Source organism: Pipistrellus hanaki, assembly GCF_964339955.1.
Source record: "Pipistrellus hanaki genome assembly, chromosome: 2".
Lineage (NCBI taxonomy): Eukaryota > Metazoa > Chordata > Mammalia > Chiroptera > Vespertilionidae > Pipistrellus > Pipistrellus hanaki.
The window spans coordinates 45,514,379-45,531,763 of record NC_140504.1 but is presented as its reverse complement, the minus strand read 5'-3'; the positions used below and the strand labels follow the sequence as shown (position 1 = coordinate 45,531,763).

Here is a 17,385-nt window from a genome sequence, read left to right as displayed (position 1 = left end):
GGAATGCTTTGAGCACAATTTCATTGGGGTAGATTTATAGAACTATTGATAATCAGAACCTAGACAGTTTCCTAGACATGCTTCTTAAAGGTTTCCCCCAAATGCTTACTATTACATGATTGGAAATTAATTCCAGAACTTCAATTCCAGCTACTAGTAGCTGTTTAAAATTGTGTTTAGTGTTTACTGTACAGTAAAGTATGTTATTTTCACATGTGGGATTGGTAACTCTTGATTTATCATTTGTTATTTAGTTTTCTTAAGTGCTTAAAATAAGCTCTCTAGAAAACAAAAGGATAACTCTTCTCAACATGTCAATTAGCTTGACTAAGCCAACCCCATTTTCAATTGCAGTCAAAACTATAGTACTTGGAGTATATTAAATATTATCTATATTAGATAAACAGCTTTTCTCATAGGTAATGGTACCTCAGCCAGATTTATTCCTAAAACATAAGATTGTGTTCACAGGGCAACTCACAAAATTTTCAAATGCTCCCAACCTTTCCCTATGGAATCCATGCCTTAAGATTCAGTTTGACATATTTTTCATGATTAATCTGACTGACTGTATTCATGTCATGCAAACATAGATATATTTTTCTCGATAAAGAGATTGACTAAATAGATTTCCCCCTATGCACTTATATATTTGATGGACATATTATTAACTTTGCATTCACTATCAAATTGAAGCTGGTATATATCATAATCACAGTTTCAATTGTCTAGCCAGGAATTCAGGATGTCTGACACAAATTAGCCCTGTCAATCCTACCCCTCACCATTTCTCTATTTTACCCCATTCTTCAGCCAGTCAATGTTTTTCATCTCTTCATACTTATTTATTAGATCATCCATCTCTGTAAATCCTCTGCATCTTTTAGGTTAAATAAGATAGCTTTTTTATTTACTCCTTTCCATTTAACTCTCTTTTATGCCCTTCTTACCTTGTGTTTTGTGTGCTCTCTCTCAGCTTTGAGCTCCATGAGGGCAGGAGTCAAGAGGTAATTTCTTGCAGATGACACAGATTCAGGCAGATTGCCTGGGGAAAAAGTAAATATTCACCTGTTCATAGAAAAAAATGAACAAATGAATGCTTGAACAAATTGATCTTTGTATATTAGTTAGCAAAGAGTAATTTAAATTTGAGAAGAGAAAAAAATGAAATGTCAGTAATAGAATTAAAGAGCTGTAAGATTAGTTAAGCTGAGTTAAAAGGATCAGTAAATGTTTTGTGAACTAGTTCATCCTATTAAAGACATCTAAGATGCCTTTTACCAAAATAAAGGTTTAGGTTGTAACAAAGATTAAGAAGTATTTATTTGAAAAAGGGATTGCAATCCGGAGACACAGATTCAGGTAAATTGTGCTATAGAGAAAACAAAGGAAGTCAGGGTTTCTTAAAGCAAAAACCACAAGGACAGCTGTCATTTGGGGCCTCCATACAAATGAAGGATGTGGCTAGGTTAACAGGAATTGGTTAAGTCCCATATGTAAATGAAGGTTGGAAAAACTTTAAGTGCTGTTCCCATTTAGGCCCTTGATGTATATGGATGATGCTTGCTGGTGAAAGAATTGGCTCTTTTCAAAGTGAAGAATGTAGATGATCTGGTTGCCATGGAAAGGAGGAAGTAAAATCCAAAATGCAGTTTCAGGGTTAGCCAAATGGTTCCAATGTTATGAGTAAGACCTGCATGATGCAAAATTCTTTATAGCCTCCTGCCTTCACTTTAGTTCCCTCAACCTAAATGGCTCTATCTTGGCACTTTCCATTCATAACTCTCTGCTTCTTCAAAGTCTTCATATGGAGGTCAGGTCCAATAAGGTCAGGAAGTTTTCTCAAACAACCTCCCTATCATATAGTGATTTATAGTTTTACTTTGCATCAAAGCACTTCTCTTCCAGAGAACAGTAAATTCGTCTAAGATAGCACCGTTTAAGAAATATTATGAGCTATATACATAATTTAAAATATTCTAGTAATCACATTTAAAAAAAAACACAAAAAAGTAAAATAAATGTTAATAATAAGTTCAACCCAGTATATCTAAAATATGATCATTTCAATTTATAATCAGTATTAGAGGCCCAGAGCACAAAATGTGTGCACTAGAGGAGGTGTCCTCACAGTCTGGGACCCCTCAAGAGATATCCACCTGCTGGCTTAGGCCTGGGGGGATCACTCCTAAGCCAGCAGTTGGACATCCCTCTTGCCTGTCCAGGAGCCCTTGCTCTTTACTGCCCTCCTACTAGCTGCTCCTTACCATTCATCTCACTGCTCCTTAGTGCTGCCACAGAGGCTGGAGAGGCTCCCACGACTGCTACTGCGCTCACCCACTGTGAGCCAGACTTCTGGGTGAGCGATGCTCCCCCTGTAGGAGCACACTGACCACCCTGGGACAGCTCCTGTGTTAAGTGTCTGCCCTTGAGTGGTTAGTGTGCATCATAGCAACCAGTCATTTTGGTTATTCCGCCATAACGGTTGCTTAGGCTTTTATTATATAGATAAGCCATATATTGAGATATTTTTGTATGTGTGTGGTCTTTCAAATATAGTGTTTATGTTTACAACACATTTGAGTTAGGATTAACCATATTTTTAGTGGCTGCTGTATTAGGCAGTGCACTCTCAGGATTTTCTCATCAGCTTCTGCTATCTTCTCCCCAGTGCTATATCTCTTCAATTATATCTCAACTCTCTTTCATAGTACAGTCTTAGACTAATATTTTTTACTATTGGGGAATTGTTGGCTTTTCCCAGGCAAATAAGACATCCCTAGCTTTAATAATCACTTATTTTTTTACAGCTTACACTCAGAGAATTATTTTTAAACTGTGGGTGATTTTTTAAAATTATATTTAACTTGAGGCTCCGTGCATGAAATTTGTTCATGAGGGGAAGGGATGTCCCTCAGCCCAGCCTGCTCCCTCTCAAATCTGGGACTGTGGGCTCCCAACCACTTGCCTGCCTGCCTGCCTGATTGCCCTTAAACACTTCTGCCTGCCAGCCTGATCCCTCCTAACCACTTCCCTGCCAGCCTGATCAATACCTAACTACTCCCTTGCCAGCCTGATTGCCCTTAACTGAAACTCTGCACCCATTAAATATTAACTTCTCATTCTCCCTTCTTCCACCCCCCGGCCACATCATCCTACTTTCTGTTTCTATGAATTTAAGTACTGTAGGTATCTCACTTAAATAGAATTATAAATTATTTGTCGTTTTGTATCTAGTTTATTTCACTTAGTTTAATGTCCTCAAGGTTCATCCATGCTTGTGTCAGAATTGCCTTTATGGCTATACAGTTTTTCACTGTATGTATACGTCATATTTTGTTTACTGATTCATTCATTGATGAATGTTTTGGCTGATCCCATTTTTTGGTTATTGTAAGTAATGCTGCTATGAGCATGGGTATGCAAATAAATATCTGTGCATGTCTCTACTTTTCATTTGTTTTTTGTATATATGCAGAAGTAGAATTTTTGGATCACATGGTAATTCTATGTTTAATTTTTTGAATAATCACCATATTGTTTCCCACAATGGCTGAGCATTTTATATTCCTACCCACAATGTAGAAAGGTTCCAGTTTTTTCACATATTTGCCAACACTTATTTTCTGTTTGTTTTTGTTTTTTGTTTTTAGTTTTTACAATAGTCATCCTGCATTTGTTTTTATTGGCATTTTTGTATGACATGAGTAATAGTAGACATAACACCAAGTTGGATATTGATTGATATGTAGCTATAATAACATTGTCTGATATAAAACAATCATTTGTACATTTATTTGATAAATAGCTTTTATTAAAATCTCTCAATTAGGCATTTGAAACCCGATATTCTCATTGTCTTTGCCACTACTCACAAAATCAGGAATAAAAATTTCTCACAGGCTTATTATAATTTACAAAATCAGGAATAAAAATTTCTCACAGGCTTATTATAATCATCAAATGGATTAATCAATTTAAAATGGCTTTAAAACTTTTAAATAATAGATATATTAAAGGGATTAAAGTTATTCTTTAGAGATTATCATTGTGGTTATTGAGTACATCATAGTGATTTTGGTTTACATTTTGGATTTAATATGTACTTAAATAAGCCTGTGGATATATGTGTCTTTATAGCCAAATAGATGACAGAGTACAAAAAAACTGCTTCATGGCATCATATGAGTAACTTTCCAACTAAATCACTCATTACTTCTTCCAAGTTCCCCTATGCCCTAACCAGTTATAAATAAATGGCTATATTTAGCACATATAAATATGTTTTAATTTTAGAGATTTTGACACTATTCATAAGATAATTACAGGTAAGAAACTTTAAAATTCCAATAGAATCTTCCATAAGAATATTTCTTTTGTAAAAGAAAGACAAAAAATTTAATTACCACTGACACCATCTTAAAATTATAGGATCAGTTCTTTCTGAGTTAGTTTTCTCTGTACACTCTGCTACTTAGGTTAGGCCAAAGACAGTCCTTTAGGGATATTACTCAGTTCAGTAATTGAAATATTTTAAAATCGCATTTAAAAGTACATATGTATGATCATATGATTTTTATCCTTTATTTTGTTAATGTGGTGTCCCATATTGATCAACTTACATATTTATGTTTTATATATCCTTATACCCTAAATCAGCCAAACTTGATCAAGTTGTATTATCTTAATAAACAAATACACCAATGTTGCAGAGTTTAAAATCAATATACAAAAACATATTGTGTCCCTATATACTAACAATGAAATTTTAGAAAAATGAATGAAAAAAATTTCATTTGCAGGTGCAACAAAAATAATAAAATATCTAGGAATAAACTTAATAAAGGATGTGAAGGGCCTATATTAAAAACAATACATTTCTGAAAGAAATTGAAGATACAAAGAAATGGAAAGATAATCCAAGTTGATGGATTGGAAGAATCAACATTGTTAAAATGTCCATATTACCTAAAGCAATATAAAGACACCAGTGCCCCGGTGCATACTGAAAGGAAATTAATTAGAAGGTGGCCAGTGGGGTAGGACTGGGTGAAATGGCAGAACAGGTCCTGGAGCCAACCTCCTGCAGTCACTCCTCGGCCAGCCACACCTGGGGTGGCACCATGGCTCAAAGGGCATCTGCAGAGTGAGTGGGGGTCCCTCTGGCAGGTGGGTTCCCTTGGCCTGGCCTGTGAGAATAGGGCCAAAACTGACTCTCCAACATACCCTGCGGGGGGTCTCAGATTGTGAGAGGGTGGTTCTCAGGTTATGCACATCGGAATCAGGCTCCCTCCTCTTTGGTTCTGGAAGCGTCACCCAAGATCCACCACTGCCAAGTCACCACAGCTCAGCAACTCCTCAATTGAGTGTCTTCCCCTTGATGGTCAGTGTGTATCATAGCTACCGATTGGAGCGTCTGCCCCCTGATAGTCATTACATGTCATAGTTACCAGTTGGATTGTCCAACGGTGACTTAGCCTTTTATATAAATAGACTAGAGGCCCAGTGCATGAAATTCATGCACAGAGGGAGGGTCCCCTCAGTCCAGCCTATACCCTCTCCAATCTGAACCCCTCAGCCTGCACCCTCTCACAATCCAGGCCCATGGGCTCCTAAATGTTCACCTGCCTGCCTGCCTGATCACCCCTAACTTCCCACCCCTGCCAGCCTAATCACCCATAGCTGCCCACCCCCCGGCCAGCCTGGTCGCCCCTTAGTGCTCCCCCAGCTGGCCTGGTTGCTGCCAACTGCCCCCCCCCCCTAGCCTGGTTGCCCCTAACTGCCCCCATAGTCTGGTCGCTCCTTAGTGCCCCCCTGCTGGCCTGGTGACCCCCAACTTCCCCCCCCCCCATAGCCTGATCATCCCTCACTGCCCCCCCTGCTGGCCTGGTCACACCCAACTGTCCCCTCACCCCCGTGGGCCTGGTTGCCCCACACAGCCTGCTGCTCAGTTGTATGGTCACCCCTCACTGCCACCCCTGCTGGCCTGGTCACTGCCAACTGCCCCCCTGCAGGCCTGGTTGCCCCAGTTAACCTACTCAGTTGTTTGGTTGCCCCTCACTGGCCCCCCCTGCTGGCCTGGTTGCCCCATGCAGCCTACTGCTCAGTCATTTGGTTGTCCCTCACTAGTCCCCCTGCTGGCCTACTTGCCCCAAGCAGCCTGTTTGGTCATCCGTTTGGTTTCAACGGCTGCTTAGGCTTTTATTATTATAGATAGTGCAAAAGAAATATTATAATAAAGCAGCTGACTGAATGGGAGATGATAGGTATAAACAACAAATCCAAAAAAGGGTTAGTATCCAAAATGTATAAAGAACTCATAAAACTCAATATCAAACAAACAGTCCAATTAAAAAATGGACAGCCAAAACTAGTTTGGTTCAGTGAATAGAGCATCAGCCTGTGGACTGGAAAGTCCCAAGTTCAATTCTGGTCAAGGGCATGTACCTTGGTTGTGGGCACATTCTCAGTAGGGGGTGTGTAGGAGGTAGCTGATCGATGTTTCTCTCTCATTGATGTTTCTAACTTTCTATCCCTCTCTTTTCCTCTCTGTAAAAAATCAATAAAGTATATATTTTTTAAAATGGACAGAGGACTTAAACAGACATCTCTCCCAAAAAGACATACAAACAGCCAACAGATACATGGGTAGCTATTAGGAAAACACAAATTAAAACTACAATGAGATACACCAGTTGTATCCACTGTCCTTTTACCTCACACCTGTTAGAATGGCTGTTATCAGTAACACCAATAACAACAATAAAAATGTTATTTTTCAGAATAAAAATGTACCTAAATTTACAGAGATAGAAAGTAGCTGAATATCATGTGGCCCCAGGCAGTGTGGATCCCAATTGGTCCTCTTATCCACACACAACAACTATTCAATTGCAGCCATACTCTCTCAAATACCAAGGTAAAGCCCAAGGGAAGAAGTTATTTGATTAGAAATACCATTCAAATTAGCTAGGCATTGTAGTGATGGTTCAATAAGTGGAGGTACTTAGCTGTTTGTTTCTAAGTCAAAGTTGAAAATAACTCCAGATACTTAAGTGAAATATTTCATATGTTCTTCTACAGCCACATATCTATCTCACAACAATATAATGAATCCTATTAAATGTGTTCAATATGCTGATCATATTTTATGAGAATAAGTATGACATAAAACACTGTTCTTTCTGTGCAATAATCTAGCAAGGGCCATGATAATTTACATATGAATGAGCTTTAGAGACAGTCAGAACAATGGAGGGGAAAATGAACAGTTTATATAGATGTGAACTGAAATCACATGGTTACATAATCACTTTTCCAGCATTATCTTTGGTGAAGGAAATCTGGAGTCCTTGGGAAAATTTTGGGGGAGGGGGGGAAGTGCTATTTTCCTTTTTTTCTGACTTCTCTCCCATTATCATTTCTTATGTAGGATATTCTGAAAAAGGTCAATAATTATTTCCATTTACCACAACAGTGTCCTATTTTTTACAGTGGGGTAAGATTAGAAATTTGTATATAAAGATTTTTTTTCCCCTACCCCAACTAAATTGAAGACTGAGGGCTAAGTAAGAGAATATAGTTTTCTATTCATTAAATGTTATACCCTTAATGTCTTCTCTAACTCTACATGAAAATCCTGTAGTGTTGGTTAGTAGGGACTGAAGTAAGGACTGAAGCCTTATCTATAAGGGAACTGGAGCCACTCATATATCTGTGGTTAAAGAAGACTTAAGAGGTTGTACTGATAGAACTGGAAGAGGATCACGTATATCCATTAAATATATTACCCAGTTAAAACTTGTTTTTACAGTGGGGAGAAGAGCTCGTGATGAGAATTGAGAATAATAAACTATAATTTGAAATTTTATAGAGGCTAAATCGATGCCTACAATTATAACAATTATTGCCATTTTGCTTTCCAGTGTGTATGTACAGAGAGCCATCGCTACATGAAATTGGAGAAAAACAAGGGCGTTCGAGGAAAAGTTCTGGAACACCAACCATGAATGGAGGCAAAGTTGTGAATCAAGATTCAACATAGCTGAGAACTCTTCCCTTTATCCCTCTTTCGTCCCTTCCCTTTCCCCCACTCCTTTACCCATTTTCTTCCAATGAACCCACCCAAGGAGAGAAAAATAAAATGGCAACGCAGGACCTGGTGGCTCCCAAAATCTTCCTTTGTGTAGGACAGGGAAATTGGACCAAAGCTTTCCTGTTGCAGTGTTTTAGAAAATACACATGCACAAAGATTAGCTCACGTATAAGCGAGAGGAAAATAAATCAAGACTCCACAAACATTAAAGTAAATTGTGCATTTATTACTAGAGGGCTAATTGTAATGAAGACATAGCTGTAATAAAGCTGAAATAAAGTTATTACCTTAAAGAAAAGGGCTTTGTAGAACTGAACTTAAAAATTGATGTAATATCCTAAATAGCTTCAGCTCTGGGTAATGCTATGATGAGTGCTTTGTTTTAATTTTGTATTTTCTTTGGGTATCTGAAATTAACACATTATTGAGTCCTGTTTTCAGGATGTTTTTAAACCATGATATTGAACATTTACTTATAGATTTTTAATGCCTTGAAGATATATAATAAGGAATCACTTCACATCAAGAAAAATTTAAAAACTTATTTTTGAAGTTATTATTTAAGACTGTTTTAGACAAAGGATGGTCTTATGTTTAATCTAATGGTATTAACAAATTGAATTCCTTACTAAAAAGAGTTTCAGGTTCTCTTAAGAGAATTCCATATTTTTATCCAAGATATTAATCATTTTTTTAGTAATTCAGATTTTTTTTTCTGAGAATGAATTCATTTTTTAGAATTATTTGTTATAATCATTCCTGGGCAATGATGTACAACTTACATGCTCTTACTGTTTGGTCAGATTTTTGATTTTGTGGACAACTTTGAGAGTATAGGTGCATGTCTAGTTGTCTTAGAGAGAATTTTTATCATCTATTGCAACAGGAAAGAAGAAAGAGGAGTTTTACATAAGAAAATATATTCTAGAAAATTGGTCAAAGCAAATTATATCTGCCTTTGTAACTTACCAGAGTTTTATGTATACAACATTTTCCAAACTCTGCCATGATGTTGGGAGGCATGGCTGTGAAATTCCAAACTTACTATTTTATGAGGCAGATGGATACATATCCTTGTTTATAAGTCTAGGTGACCATACGTGTGTTTCCTTGGGTACTTGTAATAGACTTTCAGGGGTTTAGAGAAAAAATACGGAATTGACAGCTATGGTTTCAACAGACAGGTTTGTATGAGAAGCTTAAAGTAGTAAAAATAAATAAATAAAACTCAGTGTAAGGCAAATGCATAGTTAGGAAAACTAAAGTATTAGAAAATATTAGGAAAGAAATTAACATTATTCAATTGCCTTGGAAAAACTAGATCTACTTAGTCCTACAAATCAGGAATGGTGTAGAGACATCCAAATTAAAATAAAACAAAACAGAATGTTTAAAAAATGTATGCTGATTTATGGATATTATTGAAGACTTAGCATGTTACTTCTCCTATAATTCTACTGTCCGGCATGTATTGCTCCAAATATTACTCCCTAAAATGTATACTCTTTGAAGACGCTCAAGGTCACTACAGTTTCTCTCACTCTACACAATCATTATTCTCCAATAGTGATTCCTATACTTCACCAAGTATTCTATTAATGTTATCAGGAGATTAGCAGAAAACAAAAAGGAAGAGTTTGCCTAATCGATTGCAAAGAACGAAAGTTAAGTATCTAGGCAAGGATTTTGAGCACAAATTTGCAAGAAATATTCATTTATCCAAAATATTTAGAAAGTAACAAATAAAGACATTGAAATTAAAGAAAAAAAGGGAAATGTTGAAAAAGAATGCCCTTGTTAAACACACACACACACACACACACACACACACACACACACAAAAAAAAAAAAAAACACCTGGTTGTATTTCTCCTTATCATTCTTGATTCAACTTGATAATAAATGCACCTGTCACTTTCAGGACCAAACCAATCCCAAGCACAAAGCCTTATTTTCTTTAAAGACATAAAAAAGAGGCTTCTACAAAATGGGTTACAGGCTCATTTAACATGAAATTACCTGTGGGGTATGGCCACATGCATGTATACACTCACCACAAACTCATCAGTAACACCATTTTCACAAAGTGCTATCAATTACTCAGAGGACTTCATGACAGAATACATTTAATCCAGTTAAATATGAAAAATATGAGAGAGATCTGAATCTCCAATAGAATTCCCTGTTTTCAGTGGCTGCTTGTTTGGCATCTAGAGTCATTTGTTTTCTTCCTGGCAGCAGTTAAGAAGCAGAGTTCTAACTCAACAACTTCTGTAAATTTTTTCCCCTCTATATCATTTAAGCAAATGTTCATCACAGTAAAATGTTTTGTATGTTAGCTTTGTCGTAGTTACAGTTACGTTCAGAGAATAAGTTAGAAACATATTACATTGTCACATGAACCTGACTGTGTTTAGAGCACAGGTGAGCATTTGCTTAATTACTGCTTCCTTTGTGAGCACCGAAAACTAGTCATAGAAAACATCAGTATTCACAGTCTAGGTTTTTTGTTGTTTTTTTAAATTAACAAATGTAAAATAATTATCTGGCTTTCTCCAAAAATATGAGCCAGTTTAAATAGTTTATTTTCAGATTTGTTCAAGTAAAAAAAAATATTTACTTTGATATATTCATTATCCCAATTTCTGGGTCTCAATTCATCCCTCAATTATTCTCCTATAAGTGAAGTAAGCTTTTTAAAAAATTAAATCTCAGGAGAAATATGACTTCTAACAAAGCTTTGTTATTGGCTCTGTACCTATATAATAAGACATGTTTAGCCTGAGAGTCATTACAAAATGTTTTGAAATCACTTGGCTTAAGAATGAGAACAAAACTTTGGAGACTCTCACAAAATAGTTTTCTGGTCAATATACCCAACTTGCTTGTTAAGCTAGAAGTTTAAGGTCTTGAAACAAAAATGGTGCTTTAGTTCCATTTGCTAATTCAGAAAGTTTTGTGTCTCTGGAAACTGGAGGACAGCAAGCAAACCTATTCTTGATCGCAGAAATAGTTTGGTTTGAATTTTACATATGAATTTTATAGCACATTTTTAGCCACAAAGACTTGGCCCAATAAAGCAATGCCAATTGATGCACATTGTGACACTTTATGGACCTCCTTATAACCCAGATAGGTTTTTAGAAAACTGTGTTGAAGACAATGACAATACTGTAGATAGGTATTATTTATAAATGGGTGATGTTGTGGTGCCTCTAGCAAGAGATGAGAGTATTAAGACAAAGTCAAAGGATCAAAATGGCTTAACATGTATTGAAAAGTTTGAAGGTCCTAACTTATGGTCCCTGATTTCTTGGTGAAGAAGCATGACTACATCAACAGTAATTTTTTTTTAAAACATAGATCCAGAAATAACAAATCTATTGCACCTTTATAGCTTAATGTACCAGGCCTTGCTCCAAGAAAGGTTTCCATGAAGTTGTTTCATTTCATCTGCACAAGGTGAAACACATTCAAGTATAAAAAAAATTCCCTGCTCATTGTAATATCATAAAAAGCTGAGATTGTAAATAGCGTTTTTTAAAAATCAGAATCACAATTAAAACAGTGGATTGTTCTACAAATATATATGTGTATATATACAAATGCTTCTGAAATAAGAACTTATTATATAGAATTTTTATTTGATTTGTGGTATTTAGTTATAGGTGATCAAAAATAAAGAGATTTGAATGTAAAACTTTATATATAAATGTATATTTCTAATGATAGTATAAATTGCCACTTTATAATAAAAGAAGAAACAGGTGGGAAGAATAGTCAAAGCACATGCTCCTTCAGAACTTCATGATCTGAATCCCCTTTTTGATGCAGAGGCAATTATTTTTTTATTTCTAAAAGTTATATTATAAACCTATACTTCCTGAAACAGATTCCATGATAAGTCATAGCAAATTGAAAATTTATGTTTAAGGGCTGGAGAAAGATGTTAAATGCTCATCTTTACTTTTCAGGATTTTTTTTCCTGGAGCCCAAGTTAAATATTCAATATGTAAGATTTAAAATAAGTGAAAATTGTTAATGTTCAGAGATGGCATGTTGATTTTTGGTATCAAACAGAAGCAAAAAATATTTGACATTATACTATTAGCATAAAATAATGACATAAATTTCACCATTAGATATTTTATTAGTTGGAAAGAATGAGTTGATGCTTCTTTGTCTTCGCTCCAAGCACAAACTAAAAAGACGGACATTCATTTCACTTAAAGTTGTTCAAAAGTCCAAACTACACTCCCATGAGTAGAATCAACATTAGCTCCATTACAAGGTTCAATGTTGCAGTTTTAAGAAATTATTGACACTGAAATGTTTAATAAACATGTTATATGAGAAACAACAAATTCATGTTTTGTTTTTGCATTAAAGCACATATTATTCAAATTATGGCTTTTAGAGATCAGATTTGTAAAATGTTTATACATCCCAACGTTCCTGAAATTAAAAGCAATTATAATCTTGAAATGCTCATGCATGTACACAAAATACTTGCACTTTTTTTTACATTAAATTTCTTTGGGAAGTGTCTCTCTCTTTTTTTTTTTTTTTTTTTTTTAAATGTGTTTATCATACAATGTCACCAACAAAGTCCTGTGCCTTATTAAAAAAATAAAAAATGCCTTTATAGGCGGGGAATAAGTTAAAAAATTTGAATACTGCTGTCAAAAGTAAAAATTATTTTGTAAATATGAAGTTACTGTGGTAAATCTAATACTTCTCTTTTTAAGATTAAAAAGTAGAGCACATTCATTTATTCATAATTTACTATATACTCAGTTGAGTTTAGGGATCATACACTAAATTATAATCTCCCCAAATCCCAAAACGGCAGAAATATAAATAAATAATGTAATGCTAAAAAGAGTTACAATCAGTATATTACTAAGATTTTGTTGTTGTTGTTAATCCTCACTCGAGGATATTTTTCCATTGATTTTTAGAGAGAGTGGAAGGAGAGGGGAAGAGACAGGGAGAGACAAGCATCAACTAGTTGCTTCCCACAACTGAGATATGTGCCCTTGTCTGGAATTGAATCCTGGACCTTTTGGTATGTCGGTAGATGCTTTATCCACTGAGCCAAACACGCCAGGGTCCTTATATTTTATATTTAACTGATTATGCAACAAAGACACTTAGGGGGAAGACAAGGATTGAAAAAATATTAGATTTTACAGAGTAATAAAAAACAGTAAGTAGGGGAAATATGTTGAAGAAAAGTTATGGAGACCCAAAAAGTTGACTTGCTTAGGAAATACTTATGAATGAAACAAGGAAAGATTATTCAGAAGTGGTGGTGCGGGAAAAACTGAGTTGAGGTTAATAAAAAGGAAAAGTTATTTCAAGTATAGTCAATTCACTCTGGATATGTTTGAGCCTTGTTATTGGTTAGAATGCTCCTGGTTGTGTCATAACACAATCCCCAAAACAAATGGCCTTCATCTAGTGCACATGTGTCAAACACAAGGCCCACGGTCCAAATCCAGCCCGCCAGGCCTTGCAATGTGGCCCGCACCGTGCTGTCATCACTGCACTCCGCTGTCAGTTTATGACATTGTCAGTTTATGACTGTTCAGTAAACCATTCGGCCCGCGATTTAGGCTGGATTTTAGATTTTGGCCCCTTCTCTGATTGAGTTCGACACCCCTAATCTAGAGGTTCGCAGTATTATTGCTGAAACTTAATTTGCCCATTGTTCTCTCGGCTCTGCTACGTCCATTTATAATACCTTTTCTCTCAGAGCCAGGAATTCTTTTACAAGTTGAAAACACCAGATATTTATGACATCTATTTTCTTTTATAATCCCCCAGAGAATATCTCCTCAATTCTCCCAAATTGGGCCTTCATTCCACAACTGAATGAACCACTGTGGCCAGGAATTTGATATATGTTGACTGGTTTTAGTCAAATGGCACCTTTACCTAGACTTATAGGTGAGAAGTATTTTTCCAAAGATATAGGTCTGCATAGATGAGCAGTGAATATTTGAATGAAATTCAGAGTGACTTATTAAAAGGAAATGAAAATGAATGATGAGTAACAAAGAAAAACAGCAAATTTCCATAATCTATTAATGAATATAATTCCTAGCACAGCTGATTGGATAGTCAAAAACTGGCAGAGAAATTTGAAAATGTTGATGACTCAAAGCCATTTTCATAGGCCAGGGGGTACTAACAAAGGCATTGAGGATTCAATTCCCCTAGCACCGTGGTCAACAAACTGTGGCTCGCAAGCCACATGTGGCTCTTTGGGCCCTTGAGTGTGGCTCTTCCACAAAATACCATGGCCTGGGCAAGTCTAATTTGAAGAAGTGGCGTTAGAAGCAGTTTAAGTTTAAAAAAAATTGGCTCTCAAAAGAAATTTAATCGTACTGTTGATATTTAGCTCTGTTGACTAATGAGTTTGCCAGCCACTGCCGTAGCATTATGAAATGCCTCCTATGCCAAAGGCACTGTGAGGATCACTGAGGAAGCTATAAACAGATGCAATTTTAAACAAAAGTGATTTATTGGACAATAACTCAATATATCTAGTATGGCTAATGCTTATAGATGACCATCACAAAGAGGACTAGAAGATGCATTTTGGCTATTCTAAATCAGAAGTTTTTATCATATCTACATTTTCATAACCATAAAAAAACCCTGCTCACATTAGGTAATTACAAAATGTGAGGGCTATTTGGGACCTCTGAAACCTGGGACAGCAATGCATGCCATTATTGGATCTTTTTTTTACAAATTATAGCATTCATTTGAACAGTTTGAGCATCGTTAAATATACTAATCTCCCTAAGCAGCCTATTCTATTTCTGGGCAGTACTAGTTTTATAATGTTTTTACTTACATGAAGTGGTTTGTTCTATAGCTTCTAACCATTGTTTTAAATTTAACCCTTAGGGCTATTCAATGTCACTTTAATTCTCCAACTACAAGGAAGTCTTAGATATTTGCAGATCACTGTCATTTTTTTCTGACTCTTCTCTTCAAGTAGTTTCAGCTCATGTGAAATATTTTCAGTTATTTTAAATATTTTGTTTCTTTATTATTATATTTATTTTACTCAAACTTTAATAACTTGGAGTGCACAATGCAACACGATATTTTTTAAATAATCTACCTGGTCCAAAACACTTCCTCATTCTTGATATTTTGTATAACAGTGTTCTGTAAAATTACATCTACTTTTTCACAACCTTGAATGTTTAACATTCAAGTTAATTTCTATTTTTCACCTTTTCATCTCTGAATCAAACTAAAGCAAAGGTGTGTCAACAGGCAGATAATGATAATTCTAAATTGAGTAAATTTGACAAACCTAACTCCAATAGATACATTTTCAAAAATTTCCACATATACTGCCAAATTGCCATTCAATGGTTAATCAAGAATCCTCTATTTAACTTTGTGTTATCCTACCTACTTTTGTGTGACCCAATCAATCTGTTTTCAGGGACTAACCACAATTCATTTTCTTTTCTCAACTCACTTACCTGGGGCAAGGTTTCAGAGGTGATCATTCTGATGTAAAGTCTTATCCTTAGAAAAGATGTGCTCTTATAGGAGACATGGTTTTACTCCATTTTAATTAAAGTTTCTCTCCTCTCCTAGTTACTGCTCATTTAAATAAAAATCCATTACACACAAGAATCAGACTTATCAGGATTATTACTTAGTTTCTCAATGACTTGTTATTTTTAATTTTACTTACTTGTTTCAATACAAGTTGGGGCAAAAACGGGTTTACTGAAAATAATACAACAATTAATAATTAATAATACAAGAATAAACTGTGTTTCACATATAATTGTAACCCTACTTTTCCCCTGCCCTGTAATTATTTCCAGATCTCTTCAAATTCCTATTCAAAATTTGCTCCTCTGAGTCAGCTTACAGTGTGCTGGTGCACATTCACCAGTTACTAAACTGGTAACATTTCTGAGGCTTTGAGGACCTGAAAATGCTTTTTGCTTGCCTTTGTCTAGGAGTGACAACTGGGTAGGCATCCAACCCTTGGGTGACCTTGCATAAAATTCCTTGGGTTTTCTGCTGACCTCCTTTGTTTTTTGTGGAGGGGATTGCTTTTATTTGAAAGTAATATGCATTCTCTGAGCAAAAGTTTTCATGATTATTTTTCTTGGGCATTTTAAATGTTATCAGTATTATGTTATTTTTGACCCCTTTTGACAAGCTGACCTCAAAGATAATATTGATTACTTCATTACTGTGCTATGTCCCTCATATACATATTCGTATACAGTCATCTGCTGTTTAAGGTCAGTTTAACGACAAGGATACCCTCAGAGAAGTGTGTCATTGGCGATTTTGTCTTTATGTGAACTTTATAAAATGCACTTACACAAACCTTGGTGGTATATAGCCCACTGTAATTGCATGTGCTCTACTTTTATAGGATTCAGAGCAAAGTTGGATTGTTCATGGCAACTTCACCACGAAAAATGCAGAGTAATTGGAGCCTACACCTTGGTAGTTGACATTTCTTTTTATAATGCAAGTGCCTGACAGAGCTTTGACTGCACAGATATTCACTTCAATGAGGCTATTAGGAATAAACCCAGTGCCAGTCATAGGAAAAAGTAGAGTCAGTTACCTGTCCCCATTGAGGCCCCTATGTTTTGGAAAACTTAATTTCAATAACTGACATTTTGGGTTATTTGTTTATTTTCTCTTCCCACATTTTAAATTCCCACTTTTTTTTTTTTTTTCCCTCATCAATGAAAACCCTAGGCCTCCAATCTGAACCCCAATGAAAGCAGAACTCCAGGCCTATGTTGGCTCCAGCTGACTCATTCAGCTCTCTCTCCTGACTGGGTGCCCTCTGGTGTGCTTTGTATGCTTCAGGGCCTGTAATAAATTCATTTTGTCTTCAAAGTTTTCTAATGGTTATCACTGAAGGCATCTTCAAATAATAATAAGAACCACAAGAGTCAGGTCCAGTTTAACATTGGTTTAGAAAAGGGAGATGTCTGTGGGAGGCTCACTGGGGCCCAGGTGCCCCAGGCATTTTTAGCAGATGACTTTACTATCCAAAGACCTAGACCTGCACAAAGCAGTAACACAGGGCATTAACATCTCAGGAAGGCTGCAATGTCACTAGGCCATAGGACTTTTTCAGCTCCATTATAATCTTACTAGAGGCCTGGTGCACAAATTTGTGCACATTGAAAGGAAATTAATTAGAAGAAATATTTTAATATCACTATGCACCCTTTCTCTATAATAGAAGTGTCAACCAAATTCATGATCAA

General features: G+C 35.8%; 1 protein-coding gene across 5 annotated transcripts in view; it reads left to right on the top strand.

Moving 5' to 3' along the window:
• Positions 1-12,748, top strand: part of FGF12 (fibroblast growth factor 12) — a 504,156-nt gene extending 491,408 nt beyond the window's left edge. For 2 of the 5 annotated variants that reach the window (XM_084873523.1, XM_084873524.1), the window contains exon 5: positions 7,926-12,747. In XM_084873523.1, the coding sequence (XP_084729649.1) occupies positions 7,926-8,044 (119 nt within the window). In that variant the 3' untranslated portion in view covers positions 8,045-12,747. Of the gene's footprint in view, positions 1-7,925 lie in introns of all 5 variants that reach the window. The other 3 variants (XM_084873522.1, XM_084873521.1, XM_084873520.1) reach the window with 2 other exon arrangements.
• The last annotated feature ends 4,637 nt before the right edge of the window (positions 12,749-17,385 follow it).